General features: G+C 45.3%; 2 protein-coding genes across 2 annotated transcripts; both read right to left on the reverse strand.

Moving 5' to 3' along the window:
• Window positions 1–1,976: 1,976 nt before the first annotated feature.
• LOC118313859 (protein mono-ADP-ribosyltransferase PARP14-like) lies at window positions 1,977–16,863 on the reverse strand. The gene is made up of 23 exons (XM_035639812.2): window positions 16,492–16,863; window positions 15,534–15,616; window positions 14,820–14,847; window positions 14,556–14,624; window positions 14,080–14,238; window positions 13,720–13,869; window positions 12,996–13,097; window positions 10,603–12,772; window positions 10,214–10,501; window positions 9,789–9,864; window positions 8,645–8,881; window positions 8,290–8,511; window positions 8,082–8,187; window positions 7,795–7,944; window positions 6,503–6,565; window positions 6,211–6,396; window positions 5,840–6,043; window positions 5,217–5,332; window positions 4,512–4,747; window positions 4,121–4,392; window positions 3,632–3,771; window positions 2,600–2,774; window positions 1,977–2,499 (listed from the first exon to the last, which is right to left on the reverse strand). Exons 1-23 carry the CDS (start codon window positions 16,670–16,672, stop codon window positions 2,216–2,218), a joined length of 5,697 nt encoding a protein of 1,898 aa, XP_035495705.2. The 5' UTR covers window positions 16,673–16,863; the 3' UTR covers window positions 1,977–2,215.
• A 1,157-nt stretch (window positions 16,864–18,020) lies between these two features.
• Window positions 18,021–21,414, reverse strand: LOC118313858. Its single transcript, XM_035639811.2, has 6 exons — window positions 21,123–21,414; window positions 20,431–20,466; window positions 19,983–20,033; window positions 19,563–19,704; window positions 18,552–18,703; window positions 18,021–18,286 (listed from the first exon to the last, which is right to left on the reverse strand). The coding sequence occupies exons 1-6, from the start codon at window positions 21,313–21,315 to the stop codon at window positions 18,258–18,260; spliced, it is 603 nt and encodes a 200-aa protein (XP_035495704.2). The 5' UTR covers window positions 21,316–21,414; the 3' UTR covers window positions 18,021–18,257.
• Window positions 21,415–21,643: the final 229 nt, after the last annotated feature.

Consider the following 21,643-nt stretch of genomic DNA (forward strand, 5'->3'; position numbering starts at 1 on the left):
GGACACTCAGATTGATTGACATTCAACAGATCGGCATTTGTGCTTCCAAGGCCGATCACCTCCTCATGTTTGTTTCCTGCTATAAAATCCTGGAGGTAAACTCCCTGTCTTAACCCTCACGTGCATGTGGCTAGTGAGTCGCTGTGACGTATGACTTTCTCCTATGTCACTTCCTGTTGATGCCCATGTTATTGCTCCTTTTATTTCTGTGAACTGTGGCAAAAAAATGCTAAACAGAGTTTGTAATTTCTTTGTATAAGTCACAGACTTTGGTCTGTTGCAGTAGGAAGTTATTTCAGTGTGTAAATGTAGTTTTGACCGTTTACAGCACTTTTATTCAACTTGAAAAGTGGCTAATGTTAAGCTAAGCTACATGGCGCAGGTGGTTTGTCCTCTCTCCTGTTAAATTGTGCATTTTGGAAACCAGATCGTGTAAAGCCGCTGTACTGACTTTAATGTGTTTTACACAGAATCAATTTCCCTGCTGACCGGCAAGACGGTCTCCATCTCATTCTACTTTACTCCACCAATACACAACGCAGAGGTTATAGCAACATGGTGTGTCAGGCCAGACCGGCTACATCTAGTCATGTCTTCGCATTGACTTTGTATGTAATCTACTCGCGCAAATAATTCTGTCACGTCCAGTGTGAACTGCAGTGTGAACTACCTGCTATAACAACACTAACAAATAAAAGTGATGGTATTGGCAGTGCATTGGCAGATCACAGCATCCCTAGATGAAGTAATTGACTCGCAGCTCAACATGAAACTCTCCTGGTTAAATCGGCACAAAATATTAACAGATGAATTAGAGGTGCAGATTAAAGATTAAACAGCTGTTAATAACAACGTTGGCTACGTAGCGTCAGCAATGTAGCTTGTCTCTTTATCTTATTGTTTTAATGATAGAATGTGTGAGCTTCAAAATAAAGGTCAAATAAAACAAGATCATTTTAACTCATCACATCGGAGTCCAGAAAATTAATTTGTAACTTTAACTTATTTCAACTGTTTTGTGGGGCTCAGTGGAAAATAATCATTAGCTGCATGACTAATTTTGTCTACTACTTCCATGTCTCTGAGGTTAGGGATAAAACCAACTTTTGAACTTGTTATTCTGATATTTCCTGCTCTCTCTCTTTCTTCGTCCACTTCAGGAGTTCTCAGGTAACTGATAAGTGACAAGCTGAAACTTGTGAACAAATCACCAAGAGGAGCTCCAGTTTTGATGCATGGTGGGCGTAGTCATCACTAGCACCTGTCTGTCACAGTGATAACTTAGTGTCAGGACCTGCGCTATTCATTTGGTCAAATGTTCAAAGTTACAGCATGGAAAGTTTTAACCTGATGCAAACAGTAAGAAAAATATAACCTTTTGGAATTTGATCAAACTTGACATGCAACCCTGGGGATCTGAGACACACATTTTTATTCTGACTTAGCAGAATTGGTGAAAAAACACAATAAAAGAACCCAACATTGGCTCTTTTATCGTGGGCCATCAACCTGAACATCTTCGCAAAGGGCGGGGCTTAATGATTCATGGCTGTCTCTTTGAGAATTTGTCCAACCATCATAAATCTTAGGGAGATAGCTACAGTACGTGTTTTGATTGGCAATAGGCCGACCAAATCATTTTCACATCTACCCGTAGGGACTGCCACATGTACCAAAAATGTGTTCAGCCCCTCATCATCTTTCTGAAATTTCACGTTTTAATAAGAGTCCAGGTCTGAAGACATCTACAGGTCAAATTTCAGTCTTGGTCAAAGTGCTGGCTTTGTAGCGGTGGTAAAAACATATGAGTTGCTCCTTTAAAGCCCCAGTGTGAAATTTTTGTAATTTTCTGGCGGCATCTTGTGGTAAAGTTGGAAACCGCACCGAACTGAGCACTCGACAGGGGACACTTTCCGGTGGCGCACCGCTGATTCCATTTCCGGTTTCTGGCAGCGTCTGTAATTTCAACGCGAATGCAACGTTTTCTGGTCCGTTTATTTAACTCATTCAAAGTTGACGAAAAAACATCGTGATTATTCATATATGAACACATAGTTATGGACAATATGTTCAATTTCTGTGAATAAGCTCTTCTAACTATCACACACTGTAGCGTTAAATAAAATGCGAGACAGTATTAATTATCTTTAAGGGATTTTTTCGACTGAACTGAAACTAAAACATACATTTTCATCAGAGCATTTGAACAGTGTAATCATGTAAATGTGATCAGGTATTCTGGGTATGCCTGTATGTCATTGAAGACGACAAACATGGTTGGGTTGGCAGGGTTATCAGCGACACTGTCGTAGAGATCTGCGGCGTTCACAGAGCCTTTGGAGGGCGGTGTGATCAGGCCACCTCTTCCGAGGGTGTAGTCTCCGACCAGGACCCGGGACAGGTATATGCGCTTGTGCCCGCTAGCGTCAGGCTTGGCATAGCCCTGCGCCGAGTACGCCGGGTCCACAGCAAAGTAAGAGCCATTACCAAACATCGCTCCTGCAGCAAAAATAAATACATTAAACAGATAATAAAGAGGATCACAGGCCAATAAACAAATCCCACTTGTGGCTTCATGAGCGTGGGAGGCCTTAGTTACCGTGTACTCCTGCGTAGCTGCGGTTGAAGCCCTTGTCGTTGATGAGACCGATGGCGTTGGCGCCGGTGCCGTGGAAGAGCAGCTTTTCATTGTTGGTGTGTTTGTTCTTCACCTCCAGTTGTTTCTTCATGAGCTGGTAGCTCTGCCACAGAGTCACATTCTGGACCCGTTCAATCTGCCAACACAGGTTCATCCAGAATCAAAAACCTCACCAGACAGACGTCAGTGAGTCGTGAGGTCACGTTCTGAGGGTTTTATATATTTACACGGTGCCACTGAAAACATTCAGGTCAATTTTGATGCAGAAATGTAATTTATCAATTGAAGGGAGCGGGAGAAACGATGTTTGAGGATTATGACTTTGAGGGATCTCATCACTGCTTTTTGCAGATGATGTAGTCCTGAAGGCATCATCGGTCAGTGACCTCCAGCACTCACTTGATCGGTTCGCAGCCGAGTGTGGAGCGGCTGGGATGAGGATCAGCACTTCTAAATCTGAGGCCATGGCTCTCAGCAGGAAACCGCTGGATTGTTTACTCCGTTTAGGGATTGAGCCCTCAACCCAAGTGAAGGAGTTCAAGTACGTCGGGGTCTTGTTTGCGAGTGAAGGGACAATGGAGCGTTAGATTGGCCGGAGAATCGGAGCAGCGGGGGCGGTATTGCATTCGCGTGACCGCACTATTGTGACGAAAAGAGAGTTGAGCTGGAAGGCAAAGCTCTCGATCTACCGGTCAATCTTCATTCCTACCCTCACCTATAGTCATGAAAGATGGGTCATGACCGAAAGAACGAGATCACGGGTACAAGCGGCCGAGATGGGTCTGTACTTAGGCCTCGGGGAAGACCCAGGACTAGGCGGAGAGATTATATCTCCAAACTGGCCTGGGATGCCTCAGGATCCCCCAGTCAGAGCTGGTTAACGTGGCCCGGGAAAGGGAAGTTTGGGGTTCACTGCTGGAGCTGCTGCCCCCGCGACCCGACCCTGGATAAGAGGTTGAAGGTGAGACGAGATGAGATGGTAATGAAACATACACTGATGATGTTCGCAGTGAGACTGGTCTTTGTGAATTCCTGCACCACTTCGCTGTATTCCTGAGATCCCAGAGTCAGAGGGAACAGCTTCACGAGGTCGCCCTTCATGGCCTCCCAGCGGGGGGGCAGGGCGTCGTCCCCTGAGGCACAGGGATACACAAGAGACATTCATAGGCCTGGTCATTATTCATCTCAATGTTTAGAACAGCTGTCACTGTGTATTGTAAATATGACGTCATCACGTTAGTTACCGTTGTATATACATTATCTCCATTCCTTTCTCATAGGAAGCTCCAGTGTACCCTATGCTAAAGGAGACAGGAAAGGAAGGATCGAAGCACCTTTCCTATGCATTTAGAGGATCCGAACATCACTTATCATGGCTGCTGAGGAATTTCTTCCGGGTCATTTCAAGATTTAGGAAACTTCCTAAGCAAATTTGACAATTCGACAGCACCCAAACGTTTTTATTTTGACTGATGAACTCACCTTTGACCTCTTTTCGAAGTAGCTCCACCTCTTTTTGGCCATTTGCTGAAACCGCCTTCCTAAGTATGACGTCGGCGGTGAACGTTTGGTTGTTGATCTTGATCTTCACGCTTTGTTTCTTCTTCAGAGCCTCCTCCAGGTTCAGGTTGGTGTACATGTCGAAGGGCACCATTATCCCAGCGGGGTGCTGAAACTGCCATTCGACCAGCGCAGTCAGCATCAGGGCCATGCTCTTCTGGTTCTCCATCCTCTCCACCCTCCGGATGACGTCCCTGACATGAAGTTTAATGCACATAATTCGCATTTTCTTTTTTGTGAACTTTCAAAAGTTCGCTCAACATTTAGATGGAAACACGTTCCCTGTTGAGTGAAGAGACTGAACGGAGCTGACCTGACTGCAGAGTCGGCGATGAGGACGTCCCGGGTCAGACCCTCCAGGCGGATGTTTGGCTCCTGGTCCTCGAGGCCTTTGTCCAGACAGATGCTCACCATCAGTTTCCTCTGCAGGTCCCTCAGCTGATCCATGTCGGCCTGCGTCAGCTGACTGATGTACGGGTCGCTGATGGTTTTCGTTGCCTGCTCGGCCACGATCAGTTCATTTATCCTTTTCTTAGCCTGGCTGAGAGCCTGCAGTGGCGGGGGAATGGTCTTGAGGGTAAGATGCATTTGAGCACTCTCCAAGAGCTTGTTTCCGCTGATCTACTTTGTATAATTCAGTTTGTAGTTTTAAACGGTTAGAAACATTGATTGTAAATAAAGTTGGACCACACGATGGCTCCCAAAAGTGAAGCCTAATCACATGGATCTCCTCCTGGTGGCGGGCTGCAGTACATGTCATAAACCCCACCCCCCTCCTCCATGTTAACAGATGAGAGATGGACCAAACCAATGTTAACTACTACACTCTACTGTACTGAGGTGTTGAGGCCAGGCTAGCTGTTTCTCCCTGCTTCAAGTCTTTATGCTAAGCTAGGCTAACCACGTCCCAACTGCACCTCTGTACTGAGCAGAGACTCAGATCCCCGACACTCAAACTTTAAATGAGCTGACATTGGTTTTCTTGTGACATGTGATGAATGAATGAATGCATGTTAACCTTATGGCTGTCAGCACACAACTGAAACACTACTGGCTCAAACTCCTCCCCCTCCAGGACCAGGTCATCGGCGCCGGGCCGCTCCTCCCCAAGTCCAAAGAACGAGGTGACACTGTCTGAAACGGCACCATACATCACACAAATACGACGACAAATGTTATATTACAATATAACATTTGTCGTCGTAGTCCAGTCGCATGCAAGACATCTTTGTTTGGACTAACCCTCATATGTCTTATTCCAAAGATGGACGACATGACTGGCCCCAAAAGTGAAGGCAAATCATCATGATCGCCCCCTGGTGTCTGGCTGCAGTATAGGTCATTAACCCCGCCCGTTCCATGTTAGCAGATGGGACATCCGCTAATAATGTGAAGATGCAAACTTTCCGTCGTTTGCTCGAGTTGAATTTGAACTGTTTGAACTGCGAAATGTCCGCGTGACGTGATGTCGCAAAAGCCAATCCGCCGTTGAGATCATCCCGACGTCCACGTCCGACAGAGAACGGGCGGACAGTCGTGACACAAACATTTTCTTCGCATTTGGTGTGAACGCAGCATCAGAACGGAATCACAGGGTCATTCTCTGAGCAGAAGTTTCCACCATGATAATCAGTAAAATACCTTTGAACTTGGTGAAGACGCTCTTCGCCTCCACCTCCTCTCCCTCTCTCTGCTTCATGCTCTTGTGGAACTCCGTCATCATGGTCGTCTGGAAGATGAGGATCTTCACGCAGTGGACAAACCTCGGGTGCTTCTTCCTCACAAACTCCACCACTGCTTCCACCATCGCGTCGGCCACCGCTGTCGGGTTGGCCCCTCCCTGACCTAACAGGCAGACATGATGACGATGTAAGGAAGGGAAAGAAGGTCAGGGTGCAAAGATGGTGCACGATCACATTTTGACACAACGTTAAGCTTTTCTTCAAATAAATGAAACAAGGTGTATTTGTCTGAGTCACATTGGAGCAACGGTAGTTTTTGTCTGGACGGACCTGTTCCCAGCGCCGGGAAGGAGACGGAGCAGAACTTTTTTTCCTCGCAGACCTTCAGCACAGAGTAAACCACGTCCTTGATCTTTGCGGGGTCACTCTGTCCGACAACGTGGACGATGGCTCTGCTGGGCAGGAGTCCGGCCGACGTGATGATCAGTGGACCAGGCAGGTAACCCGGAGCTTTCACTGCAGAGAGGAAGTGAATGAGTGAATGAACTCCTCATCGACTGGATGTGAAAGTCACTCCCTCTGTTACTACAACAGTGCTTTTGACCAAGGTGGCAGTCAGTACCCTTCCGTGAGCACTCCGTCTCCACGGTGGTTCCAGCGCTGTCTAAGATCGCCTTGGACACTCCTGAGATCAGACAGAGAGAGAGAGAAAATCGTCTTTATATACAGTCAGTGATCGTCTTTATATACAGTCAGTGATCGTCTTTATATACAGTCAGTGATTGTCTTTATATACAGTCAGTGATCGTCTTTATATACAGTCACTGATCGTCTTTATATACAGTCAGTGATCTTCTTTATATACAGTCAGTGATTGTCTTTATATACAGTCAGTGATCGTCTTTATATACAGTCTCTGATCGTCTTTATATACAGTCACTGATCGTCTTTATATACAGTCAGTGATCATCTTTATATACAGTCAGTGATCGTCTTTATATACAGTCTCTGATCGTCTTTATATACAGTCAGTGATCGTCTCTATATACAGTCAGTGATCGTCTTTATATACAGTCACTGATCGTCTTTATATACAGTCACTGATCTTCTTTATATACAGTCTCTGATCTTCTTTATATACAGTCACTGATCGTCTTTATATACAGTCACTGATCGTCTTTATATACAGCCAGTGATCGTCTTTATATACAGTCACTGATTGTCTTTATATACAGTCACTGATTGTCTTTATATACAGTCACTGATCTTCTTTATATACAGTCTCTGATCTTCTTTATATACAGTCTCTGATCGTCTTTATATACAGTCACTGATCGTCTTTATATACAGTCAGTGATCGTCTTTATATACAGCCAGTGATCGTCTTTATATACAGTCACTGATTGTCTTTATATACAGTCACTGATTGTCTTTATATACAGTCTCTGATTGTCTTTATATACAGTCACTGATTGTCTTTATATACAGTCACTGATCGTCTTTATATACAGTCAGTGATCGTCTTTATATACAGTCAGTGATCGTCTTTATATACAGTCACTGATTGTCTTTATATACAGTCACTGATCTTCTTTATATACAGTCTCTGATCTTCTTTATATACAGTCTCTGATCGTCTTTATATACAGTCACTGATCGTCTTTATATACAGTCAGTGATCGTCTTTATATACAGCCAGTGATCGTCTTTATATACAGTCACTGATTGTCTTTATATACAGTCACTGATTGTCTTTATATACAGTCTCTGATCGTCTTTATATACAGTCAGTGATCGTCTTTATATACAGTCAATGATCGTCTTTATATACAGTCAGTGATCGTCTTTATATACAGTCAGTGATCATCTTTATATACAGTCAGTGATCATTGGTCCATGCTAGAGGACGATCACCTGTTTTAAGGTTAAAGTCCTGATTGGAGGAGTTGACGATGACATCACTGGCCTCCTTGGTGATGTCTCCTGACGACACCTCGAGGGAGAGCGGACCCATCTGCATCTGGTACACACCGAGGGAGGGGGAGGAGACCCGGCCGAAGGATGCTGATGGCCACGCACGCACGCACACACACACACACACACACACACACACACACACACACACAGGTATTTCTTCTGTTTGATTTGTTTCGTGTCTCGATAGTATTGTTGCTCATTAACGACTGTTGGAATCTTCTCACCTGAGGTCGGCTGTGATTGGCTGAGTGGTTGGACAGCCGGTGACTCCTGTGCTTCATGTTGGACGTGTCTCTGACCAGCTTGACCTTTGAACTCCCTGGTGAAACACTGACAAACAACATGTTGCCATATTGTGTTAATACTGATTTCAAACGAGATAGGACCTTTTTTTTTACATTTTCATGGATTTCAATAAACCAAAAATCCTACATCCACAGTTTGGGTGTCGCCGGGGTGAACGACGATGACCACCGCTCGCAGATGGCGCGTCGATCTTCTGCGACTGAACGCGTGGATCTCGCTGTGCAGGACTCTGGACACCACGTCTCTGGGGAAGCTCAGGTTTCCCGTACCGATGGCCGGGAAGGACAGCGACCTCATCTTACGCTTCTCCGCCGCCTCCAGACAATAACTGACGATGGTTACTAACGCCTGAGACAAAAGGGCGGAGCGTGGAGGAGGACGGACATACGACATGAGCGAGACAACTACGACCGTTCTCTGTTGCTCTGGACTTATTACACCGGCTGCCCCGAAACCAAATGATGTGAATGAGACGTCTCACCTGCTCCGCCTGCCCTCCTCCGTTGTCCCAAGCAGGGCAAACGACGTGGAACACTTCCCGACACGCGAGGTTGAAGCCGCCGGTGATGGCGACCTCGCCGTGCTGCAGCGTCGCCGCCCTGGCCTCAGCCAGGACGGCCGACTGCAGACCGGCGCCGGCCGCCCCCAGGATGGCCTTGGACACGCCCCCCTGGTTCAGGTCCAAGTTCTCTGAGATGGTGTTGACGATGACTTCGGTCTGCGGACCGAGAAACATCATAAGGTCAGGACGACGGCATATCGGGCCTCCTCGTCTCAACTTTCTGCAAATACTAATATAATCCTGTTTGTGAAGGCAGTATATTAGTATTTGGAGTTTGCAGGAAGTTGAGGCTCGATATGCTGTTCCAACGGGAGCCATTTATTTTCTATATACTGCTCACAGTACAACACGAAGAAGAGACATGACACGTCTGGTATCTGTCTGCGTCAACATATTACGTTATCCTCAACAAGACGTGTCACAACCAGGACGCATCTGTTCGACATAATCCCGATCCGTTACTTGTTTCACCAACAGAAAAATTATTTGGGATTAATAATAATAATTTAATGTCATTTTGCAGGTAAAAAAAATAATAATAGAAGTCGCAAATGAATTAGGCTGAAAATACTACAAATTTGTTGGTTTTTGGGGCCGATGCTTACGGGCCAGGCATAAGAAGAAGAAAAATGTTTTTTATTCATTTAACATTTCGAGAATAAAGTCGAAATGTCCCTGAACGTCCAGTTCAGCTGACACAGCTCCACGTTAACTAAGGCTAGCAAAGCTACGCTAGCTTCGGTAACTGCACGCCTCTCAAAATTCATTAACGGTTGTTTGCAATTGAACGTTATCGTGTCGGGACACACGTCGACGTTCACGTGCAAACATCCGTCGTCACCGCATCGTTTCTTCTTGACCAGATTCCAGATCCAACTGTCAAAACATCAACATCCGGTAGTTTGGTGATGAAAAGTGATTCCCAGTCACAATGTTTGACTTCATTCTCGACATTCCGACTTTATTCTCGAAATGCAGGATAAATAAAAATCTTCCTCCTGGCCCCAACATGTCAGGTCGACGCCGCCGCGTCAGCTCCTCGCACACGTGGTGAAACACTCACTTTCTGGTCCTGGATGTTTCCTATGTAGAGAACAATCTTCAGCCCCTCGGCGGTGATCCGCTCCACCCCCCCCGGCCTGCAGCCAATCAGAGAAGAGCACTCATGTCATCATCATAAAAAAAACGTATGCAAATAAGCTTCAATGCCAAGATTTGAAGTTTTCATTTTTAATCACAAAGAGACAGAAATTGTGCGCTAATGACAAAACAGCAACAACAACAGTTCTTTCATTAAACCAGAATGATGCAGCCACTGTTTATGTTTAGATCAACTATCATCTTCATTTCACACACTGATCATAACCATATGCTATGTTGGGCTGTCACGTTTGTCAAACCATTGTTGTGGATGAAATAATTTCACTGCGACATCGACAGAACCATTAACCACAAATGTTATTATGAATAACTATAATGGGACCTTACCCTCCATGGCCCCCAGGACTGATGTGTCCTCTGGGGCTCCCACGTCTGCTGTTGGCCGACAGGCCTCCATGAAATCCAGCTCCTCCTCCTCCTCCCCCTCCCCCTCCCCCTCGTCCCCCTCCTCCTCCTCCCCCTCGTCCTCCTTCTCCTCCCCCTCGTCCTCCTCCCCCTCGTCCTCCTCCTCCTCCCCCTCGTCCTCCTCCCCCAGACTGCCAGCCCCTCTGGGACTGGCTCGGACTCCAACCCCGACCACGACCTTGACCACGACCACGACCACGCTGCTGTCCACTGGGAAGTGACCAATAAAATAAAAATGAATACAGTTAATACCGATACCGTTTTACATGTTGTATAATTGATTGTACTTCAACTATGTTGGTCAGTGTTACCTTGCAGCCCCGGCGCCTCTTTGGCCCCCCTGCTGTGGTACTGTCATAGTCGGTCCAAGGTCAATGAACTCTTGGTTGACAGCTTTAGCCAGGGCTCTGACGGTGTTACCGAAGTTGTCCACCAGGTGGATCTCCGTCAATGTTCCCAGCCGCCGTGGACTGTCGCAGTACTCCCGCACTGCCTGAGCTATGGTCTCGGCGCAGAGGTCAACAGGAAAACCAAACACGCCCGAGCTGATCGCTGGCAGCGCGACGGAGGAGCAGTTGACCGCCTCTGCTTGTTTCAGACTTTGTTGAACCGCAAGCTTCAGACGCGAGACCGAAATCCTCTTGTCAGCTTCGGAGAAACGTGGTCCGACGGCATGCACGACGTACTTGCAAGGAAGGTTACCGGCGGCGGTTACGATGGCGTCACCAGGGCGCAGATGTCCATGTTTGGAGATGTAGTCATCGCTGAGCTTCTGCAGCTGCGGTCCTGCCCCCTTGAGCAGCCCCAACGCGAGGCCACCAATGTGCTGTAATTCCTCATTAGCTGCATTAACCACTGCGTCGGCGTTAAAGCTGCAAATGTCTGCCTTGCTAACTGAAATCAGAACTCCCCCAGTGGTCCGCACTTGGCAGTAACAAAGGCCACTCTCTTCCTCCTCCCATTCGTCTTGATTATCTGGACGAAGCACCACCGCACAGTTGAACTCTGTCAACATTGTGGACAGAAACAGGCTTCCTTGCGACTGGAAGTACTTCTTTGCTCCTGGTTTATCCACAGTTAACTTGTCAGTGGAGAGAGCATTAATCACTTCCTGCAAGCAGGATCTGGCTTTGTGAACATGAAGACGCGCCCCGATGATGGTGATTCTTGGCCTCTCTGAATCAAAATCGACTGTCACGTCATTGGCTTTAAGAATACTGGACAAATCATGGGATTTCTTCTTGTCAATGAACTGAACAACAGCACAGGACTCGACACGAATGGTTTCTTGAACTCGTGCGTAGTTCACAATGAATTTCTTCAGACTACGGCCGACTTCCTTCACCGGATTCTCAAAGCCAGACACCGTTACTTTGTCTCGTCTCTCCGGGGGGATCTGGATGGCCACAGTTTTCTTCTTTGAGGAGTTGTACGTGTCCAGAAGTTGCTGGTTCAGGTCGACCCAGGTGTTGAGTTTCAGAACTTCCTGGTCTTCCACATCCAGAGTGACAGCAGACAAAACCTTGTTCATCCTACTCTCTGCGTCAGCGAGGACGCTGTCAGAGTTCCCCAACAGAATAAGCCCTTTGTGGTCGATGGTGTAGATGGCACTGATCCCATGGGATGTGAACAGGTCCTGCGATGTGTCCATGGGATCCACCGTCTTTAAAAAGTCTAGAAGACATGGGGGGAATATCAGCTGTTTTTTACTCATATTCACATTCCTCTCTAAGATCCAGTCTTTAGTCTTGTAAACCTCTTCAGGGAGTCCTGAAATGGTTAACTTTTTGGCGCCTTCATCGTAAGAAATGTTCATCTCAGGTGAAATGTCGAACGAAGCTTTCTGTAGCCCAGCCTGCTTCAGGATGTAGAACATCGCAGGGGACAGAATCATTTTGTCCGAGAACCTGTTTGTCTGCCGTTCAATCTGACTCATGGCTTTAAGAACGATGTTCTCCACAGGAGCCCTGATTCGCTTGATATCATCAGCTTGGCCCGCCACGATCAAGGCCTGCCTGGATGCATCCGGCACCAGGACGGCGTCCTCCCTGACGACCGAACGGACTTCCTTCTCTGCAGCTTTCCATGCAGGTGCATTCACTGGACATTCAAAGGCTGAGTACTGAGACATCAGCTGGCGGAAGGCCGTCTGCGCTGTACTCATCCAGTTATCCAGACGCTTGGCATTCATATCTCTCTGACTCAAAATGCTGGGGAGAGGTCCGAGTTTCACCACAGGATTATCTAAGTCCACGCTGCAGAAGTACGGACGCATCTGGTCATTGATGCCTTGCAACTGTTTCTTCATCAGGAGGAATTTCCAGATCGCGTGGTGAACGCTCTCTGTGAAGGGCTTGGGCATCTGCCATGTTGGTCGTTCTTTGCCGTACAAGGTGGCGCCCAGGAACTCGTTGTACGGATACACCTTGATGGGGTTGGAGCCGAACACGTGGTCTTCTTTTAGGCAAACGCTTTGCACAACTAAAGCAATACAGGGAATAAAAGAAGGAAGCTCAGGTAAGTGGTTGTGCACACCAATGACCATAGTGATGCAATCAAGGGCTCAACTATAACACCTCTGCTGAGGTGTGCAAAGCTTGTTGGCATCTTAGAGAGCAGCTTCAGACTTACTGTCGTGCCTTGACACATTTTGAATTCACTTTAACAATAATACGTGGGACATCAGTAATAAAGCATGAAAAACCTTTAGGGTCACTGAAAGAGACGATGGCAGCCTGTTCGCTCGGGATCATGATGATATCGTCCGGCAGAGCCCACCTCTTGTCGAAATACAGCTCCAACATGTCTGGAAAAGAATCGGAACCAGAGGATGTTTAACCACAAGGACAGAAAACGATGTGGGAAGTGTTGAACGTTGCCTACGTCATGGGATGTGTTGTACATGGATGTTTGGCTTGTTTGGTTGTTTGTCAGCAGGATTACACAAAATCTAACTATCACATTACCTTGACACTTGGTGAAAGGATGGGACACGGGCCAACAAACAACCAACTCAATTTCGGCGTGGATGCGGAGGAATTTTTGATGGGGTATTTTTTTTAAAGATATGATAAGAAATCAGGCATTTGTTGCGGCTTGGTTGACTTGAAGGGAAATGTTGGGTCTTGGTGGAGGAATTAACTCTGCTGAGTGAAGTTCTAGTTATATTCTACAGATTTTTTTCATTGCTGTCTCTTTGTTCTTTAGCAGGATTACCCAAATACCACACAACCAATTTCCATTAAATATATTATGGAGGGACGGGGCCTAATGAACAACCCATTGGGACTCGCGCTGAAGACGGCTGTTGTGTTCAAAGTAATGTTCAACTGGCTCAGTTCACTCTGGTTCAGGCAGAAGAGTCTTTCATTAAAGCATCACGGTCAGAAAGAAGCACGAATAAAGACGTTACGAAGAAACATTGACACCTGTAGGTGAATTCAGAGCACACGGCTGGAATAGAGCATCGGGAAGACCCTCCACTCGGACGCTCTTCGCTGCCTCCAGTGGACGAGCGGTCAGCCCGTGTTTCTGCATCTTCGCGCTGGTCCGACTCACACTGACGAACTTCTCTGCATCTGGAAAAACACTCTGGATTAATTCTTCAACATGGAAACAGGCTCGTTGTATAAAAACTTCCTGCTGAAAATACGTCTGCAAAGTTTCGTGTTGTGTCGACGTCGTGCACCACGTCATTTATTTAGTCTCTTGTCTGCGTCTTAATAGTCGGCGTTGCCACGCTTGTTTCCTCAGGTCGAGTTTTTCCCCAGAAGTCCGTCGTGTTTTACCCGCAGGCTTGTTGAAGGCGACCACGGCTCTGTTGGATTCCCGGATGAGCTCCAGACTGAAGCCGCTCGCGTCGAAGCCCGAGACGTTCTCCACCAGGATCAGCAGCAGATCCCTGCTCATGGCGTCCGACACGTTGTGCAGCACGACCGCCGCCGAGTCTGAGACGAGACGAAAACCTGCTGGAGACTTCAAACTATACGGGAGTGATGTTTACAAACTGACAGCGAGTGGACCTGAGGAAATATTCACTGAATATATTCCCTTTAATTATCTGGACAGAATGAATCATCTAGCAGCCAGAGTCTAATTTCTCCCTCCACAGTTTCACAATGACAAAAAAAACAAACTGGAACAAGATTCAGGGGAAAACTGTGGGAAATAAAATATGAATATGAATAAAAGATGAACATTGGCATCGGGAGCTTCCTGTAGTTTCACTGTTTGTTGTTGCTGTCGAGTCACAGTTTGTCTTTACCGTGTTTGTGGGCGGCAGCTGCTCCAGGTCCGACGTGTGACGTCAGCGTCTCTGAGCCTGTGGATGAATCTGAGCATGGAGAGAATCAGGTTTGTCCTGTTTAAGATCATTTGTCTGCACACGAGACAATAGATACCAGACCAACCAGAGTGTGTTTTTTAATTTATGTCAAAATGTGTTGAGAAACAGACAAACACGTCACAACAATAAGACAAATATGACCATTCGCATGAATATGAAGTTAAATATTAATAAAAGTTTTACCCGAGACGTCGTCACTGTTCGTCGGAGTCTGAGGAGACAAACGGGAAAATGTTTTTTAATCACAGTCAATCAAGTCAAAATCTATTTCACCTGCAGACAGTTAACTGTGAATAAAGATGGACGACGTGACCGCTCCTCTAAAGGGAAGCCAAATCCTCCTGATCGCCCCCTGGTGTCTTGCTGTGGTACAGGTCATAAGCCCCGCCCCCTCCATGTCATGGGTTGTAGTTTGTTCACGTGTTCATGTGTCTGATCACTTTGCTTCTCATCAGTTATTTGATGAGATCAAAACGGAGGCTGAGATGTGATGATTGACAGCTGACACTTACTCAGGATTGGTCGAGAGCGTGTTTGTGGGGGCGGGGCCTCTGGTACCACAGCTCAATTCCACGATCACTACGTCACAGACTCTGACTCCTCATGACGTCACCAGAACAAGATGGTGGCGCCCGGAGACGTGTCGCCCGTCTTTATGCACAGTCACAGAATATGGTTATATATATATATACATATATATATACATATACATACATATATATATATATATATATATATATATATACATATATATATATGTATGTATATGTATTGATAATATCACTATTAAAGCTTCATGGCTCTTGAATTGTATCTATATTTCGAACAACAATGAATAAAAACAGTCACTATGCAGAGGTTCTGATATTAATCTGACACGAACACAACTTCACTCACTGCTGCAGGAGTCAGACGCAGCCTGAAGGTTCGATCCTGCAGGACGATCTGGTGGTCGTCCCTGGCGAGGACTCGCTCCCTCACTGCAGACACACGGAGCGACAGACGCACAACTCATTCACGTGTCATAAAAAGGTGATATTCAGAATCATCTCAGACCTTCTGGGATTAAAAGCAGGAAATTAACTTTGATATTTACACTTTTACTGGTTTTCTTTAACATTTAATGCAAAATAAGTGTTTGTCATAACTTTTATGTATTTGGTTGTATTTGTGTTCTGAATTTAATGTTATTTATGATAAAGTTCATGGTTAAACTAAAATATCAAGCCTCAATTACATATCTTTCTCATAAAGGTTTGATAAGGACATGTTAGGAATCATTGACAGATTTAATATATATATATATCGCTGACGTATCGGTATCGTGAATCATGTTCCATATCGCTCGGGCTCTAGTGGTCAGTGTTACATTATCATATCATGAATATCATGGATTAATATTTCATATTGTTTTCTTATTGTGTAAATCGATAATTAAAGAAACAAAACCGTGAAACATTCCGGTTCAAGAGAATCTCACAGTTACAGTAATATTGGAGATAATGAACCTTGAGAGTGACGTCAGAGGAGGCCTGCCCAGGTGAGGCCCGGCCGCAGTGCATGCTGGGTAGTCAGCTGACGTGGAACTCCTTTTATTGCCTCTGATATTGATTATTGGTCAGTCACAGATCGAGTGACTGAAACTTAGTAAAGATTCATTTCCTGAACTTTTTCAACACTTTGTTTGAGGTTTAAATTATTATTATGTTTTTTTAATAAAATCGTATTTGTTTGACAGTTCGTGTCGCAGTTGATGTGTTGGTCCGTCGGAACCTTTGACCCCTGACCCCTGACCCGTGGCTCCTGACCCCTGACCCCTGACCCGTGGCCCCTGACCCGCGACCCGCTCACTCACCCTCCTCGGAGCCGAAGATCACGGCGGCCCTCGGGGCTCCGTCCTCGGCCTCCACCCGACACTCCCCCCCGCCGGACTTCCTCTGGTTCTGGAAGTAAAGCTGCAGTTTGCTCCGCGCGGCTCTGGCCTGGTCCGGACCCCAGTCCCCCTCCACCGTCACCGGCCAGCGCACCTCGTCCATCGCGGTGTCTGGTGGTCTGATGGTCCTGGTGGTCCTGGTGGTCTGATGGTCCTGGTGGTCTAATGGTCCTGGTGGTCTGATGGTCCTGGTGGTCTAATGGTCTAATGTCCTTATGTCCTGATGGGGCTCGGTCCTGAGCGACTGAGGCGACGCGTCAGCGGCCGCGGACACTTTCTGTTTCGATTCCGCGGAAACATGAAACTCACAAGACAAGAATAGAATCTCAAATGAAGAGATTGTTTTCATATCTGAGATATAAAAACAACTGATACATCAACTCAAAGTCCAACTTCCTCTCCCTCAGTATGATCATAATAAATATGACTTTATGACAATAAACAGGTTTATTATAAGTGAATGATACGTTGAATCATTTCAACAGAAGCAGCACAGACACGTGAAATACAGACAAAGTTCATTTGAGAACTAGTGCATTAAAAAACAAAGTGTTATATATATAAACTTTATTATAAGTTTTAACGTTTATTGTCAAACTAAAGACTGACATGTCCTCCACCAGGTGGCGCTGTCGTTCCCTCCCACAGGCTTCATTAGTTACATTACACATAATAATATACAATTATAATCTGTTCACTTCAGTAATTTTATGGGATACAAACAAATATTAAACATATTTAGTTTCCATTCTTTTCTTAATTTTTTCTTGTTGTTGTTTGATAAACTGATAATTTCATCTCAGGAAGTGAACACATTGCAGAATGATGGAGGGGCTCAGGTGTGTGACAGCGCCGCCCTCCGGACAATAAAATAAAAACAATAATTTAAATGAAATAAAAATAAGTAAATAATAATCTGTAATTTTACCATTTTAAGAAGAAAACTTAACTTTGAATTTTTTTTTAAAATGTAAAAGTCATATTTTCTTCTTAAAATGGTGAAGATTAGATTATAATTGAATATTATTTTACGCAATGTGACTCTACAGAACATAAATAGATAGTGTAAGAGTGTTAATGAAGCCAGTGGGCGGGAACGACAGCGCCACCTGGTGGAGGACATGTCAGTCTTTAGTTTGACAATAAACTTTAATCCTAATAATAGTTATCAAAGTGGGTTTAACAATGAGATGTAACAAAACTATAAATAACTATAAATCTGGACTTTTATTCAGATCTGCACCAAATCTCTCGTCACAGGATCCGTCACTGAACGTGTCTGATTGTTTTCATCTGTGATCCATGAATTATTCCCAGGTCTCGAACATGCTCCCCCTGCTGGTGAAGGTCATGTGGTACAATGTGCTGGAAGGGAGCCTGGAGACGCTCGCTTGATTTATTATCATTTTTAATCTACCATCACATCTCGGAGAGAAGAAGAAAACAGGAAGTGATTCACATGAGTCATTTATTTTAATTCAAACAGGACAGTCTGAGAGAATCGTGTGTTCTAACATCTAAACTCTGAGGTAACACGGCTGCAGCGCCGACACCTGGTTCAGGTTCAGGTTCAGGTTCAGGTTCAGGTTCTGGTTCTGGTTCTGGTTCGTCTGGTGTTGGACGTGGAGCTGACGGGCTCTTCGTACTAACTTCTGTCCACCGTGACGAACAATAAAGTTTTAAAAGCTTCAGGCCTCGGCAGCTGGATCCTCTTCACCTGCAGAGAAAACATGAAGAGCGACGAGCGTGAGGATCTTTGAATGTGTTGGTGTGAAGATGTGACACCAGGGGGCGCTAAGAGTCACTGATCTTCTTTATATACAAGGACAATAAATGACTGTATATAAAGACGATGGGTGACCTATACTGCAGCCAGCCACCAGGGGGCGATCCTGAGGTTTTGGCTTCACTTTCGTCACGTGGTCCATCGTTGCGTACAGTCTGTGATCGTGTCAGTGTGCGACGTGTGTGTTCGTACGTACAGTCGGGTTTGGGCGGAGGTGGGGGCGGTGGAGGAGGGGGCGGGGCCACGCAGGTGTAGGACACCTCCAGGTAGCGCGTCTGCTCCTGACACTCGTATTCACCGAACACCAGCTCGGTGACCGGGACCTGACAGGAGCGCTTGTTCCCACAGCTGCAGAAACCAACAGAGGAAACAGTCGCGACCAATGAGACGAGCCGCTGGGCACCGTGGGCGTGTCTCCAACTTAGTGGAAATTATATTCACATTTGACGATCACCTGTTATTTTTATTTTGTCATCTGTGCAAATCAGTGACAGGTCTAATCAACACAGTAAAAAAAAAGGTAAAATGGTAATTTTTCAACTTTTTGACGACATTGTCTCAATGTTTTTCATATCACTGTCTTGAGTTTCCAAGAAATATAAACAATGATAAAACCTATTAAGCTCTGCAGAAAAATTTGTGACTTTATTTTCTATGCACACGAGGTAAAGAAATATGAAGAGAAGCTCATCATCAGATCAAAACTGAAAACTACAGGTTCGACTGATAAGCAGCATAAATTAATAGAGTCAATTATTAATCCGTTGATTATCAAGCACATGTATAACGTTTCGTCTATTCAGATCATTTCAGGAAATCATCTGGAGAGTTCCAATTAATAAAAGATGAGCTGTGAAATAAAGTGAAACTCCTCAATCAAAGACCTGGATGATGTAACCGTGACTACATGAGCCTCAGCTGCTGTTGCTATGGAGAAGCCAGTCAACTCGTCAGCTGTGATTCAAACTGTTGAGGCTCTGCGATTGGAGGTTTCTCGCCCAAATGCACCCTGGGAGTCGCAGTCGACCGTTTAGTTTAAAAAGCTCACAGACTTTGAGTAGCTTTGACTTTTGAATCCAAGGAAGCAGATTTAGTTTTTGTGCTAATGATCGAACCCGGACAAGTCGTGAGAACATGAACCAGACTGTGACTGTATCTGCAGGAGCTGGGACACAGCGGCTGCCGTTAGAGATTCTACACTTCTTACAGATCCTCCACGACCATCTCGGCCCAGGGGAAGGAGCAGAAGGTGTCGGGCCCGTCGTCGGGGTGACGCTTCCCCTCGCCGCACCTCGTCCCCACGCCCACCTTGTACAGGATGTGCTCCAGGTTGATCTTACTGCCGATGTCTGGGGGGAGGAGTCACAGAGTTAGGACTACATTTCATCTGTCAATCATTGGACACTAATGTTTTTTACAAATTGTGTTTTTTTCAACGGAAGACCCGACAGGCAAGAGAAGTGATTTCTTTTTTATGTGTGTAAAAACAGGTGTTTAAATGTGTAATACTCGTTCTGGCCACAGGAGGCTGAAGTGCACCACAACTTTGATAGGTTGGAAAAAAAGAACAAAGTTGTAAAATGAAGAAAAGAAAAGTACAGAAAAATATATTTCTGTGTTTTCTCACCACACGACATCTCAGCGGTGTCGTTGTGACACGCGTAGATGACCTCACCTTCTGTTCACACACACACACACACAGGTCAGAGTTCAGGAAATGACATCATCATCATCATCATCATCATCGTCATCATTTTGTGATTTTACTCATCTGCTTTCTACAACATGTCGTGACCAAAGTTTGTTCAGAAAATACAAACATTATTCGTCGATAAGTGCAGAGAAGCGATGTGATATGAATAATAATAAAAAATATAATAATAATAATATAGAAAATATATGACAAAATAATAATAGTGATTGACAGTTAAGATTTAAATAATATAAACAGTACTTTTTCATAAGGGTCCAATCATTGAGCTGTTGAAGTGATCTTGAAAACCGCTCTACTATCAACGATCAATATATATGTTTTACATTTTTATATTCAGTAAGTCGCATCTCCTGTCACTCACCAGCAGCTCGAGTGAAGCACCAAGCGGCAGCGAGCACTGGAAACACAATCATCATCATCATCATCATCATCATCACTTTTGTAAAAACTGGAAGTTAAATATGAGAAAACCTTCAGCTCTCACATACACTGTAAAAATACCTATTTAAATTTTTTCTCAACCAGAATAAAGTCCCAAAGTCTCGGCTGAAAAAAACAAAATGTGACGTTTGCTGTTACGAGATCAGACGTGTTCAAATCCCTGCTCAGAACATACATGTAGAAATCTGCTTTTAATAACTTTTTAATTATGACGTTTATACTTATTTTCTTTTGTCTGTTTGAAGTTTTTTTCCCTGTTAACGAACGAAAACAGTGTCAGCACTTTGAAACAGTTTTTAAAAAAGTGCTATATAAATTATTATTATTATATTAAAGAGTTAGAAAAAAAGATCTAGCAGCTCAAATCTTGTAAAAATGTTATGAAACGTCGTCAAGTTTGAGAATCAGTGAGTTAAAACACAGAGAAGCAAAACAAAGATTTTCCTTTGTCAAGTTTTTGTCCCTCGCAGTTTTCCAGCGGTGAGAAGGTCAACGCTTCCTGTTTATGCTTTTCTGACATTCATACATTATTATACAAGCGGCTGATTTAAAAAAGCATGAGAGAGTCGGAGGTGGAACCAGCTGCGGCCGCTGGTGGACTCAGATACTCACAGCCGAAGCCGAGCAGCCTCAGTGGGACCATGTCGACGTCCTCCACCTGCAGACGAGTCGGGAAGTGAGAGCGGCAGCTGGACGTCCAGCTATTTAAGCGTCCGTCCTCGCGGCAGACATGCAGACGCCTGTCCCCCCCCCCAGTCTCTCCAGGCATGTGGGGGCCCCTCCGGACCCCAGATGTGAGGAACATGTAAAAACCCTGCAGAGCTGCGGGAGGCGGCTCCGTGAAGCCGCAGGTTCCCCGAGCGTTAACGCTTTGAATCCCAGCTGCTCCTCGTTCTCCTCCGCGTTCCTCATTAAGAAGCTCAGAAGTCAAAAGGAAGAACATCTGGTTCCGACGAGCGGCGCTGGAAGCTGTCGGCCAACGGGTCCACATGTACAAACATGTGCGTGTTTTAAAGAACCTACGAACAGAACACGAGCCTGTAAAGGGACTTTCATCTTTAGGACAGTTCAGATCTGGAGCTGGAAAACCACCGAGCCAATCAGAGAACGTCATCTGGAGACGGAGAGAACAA

The sequence above is a fragment of the Scophthalmus maximus genome, chromosome 19 (assembly GCF_022379125.1).
Source record: "Scophthalmus maximus strain ysfricsl-2021 chromosome 19, ASM2237912v1, whole genome shotgun sequence".
Classification (NCBI taxonomy): domain Eukaryota; kingdom Metazoa; phylum Chordata; class Actinopteri; order Pleuronectiformes; family Scophthalmidae; genus Scophthalmus; species Scophthalmus maximus.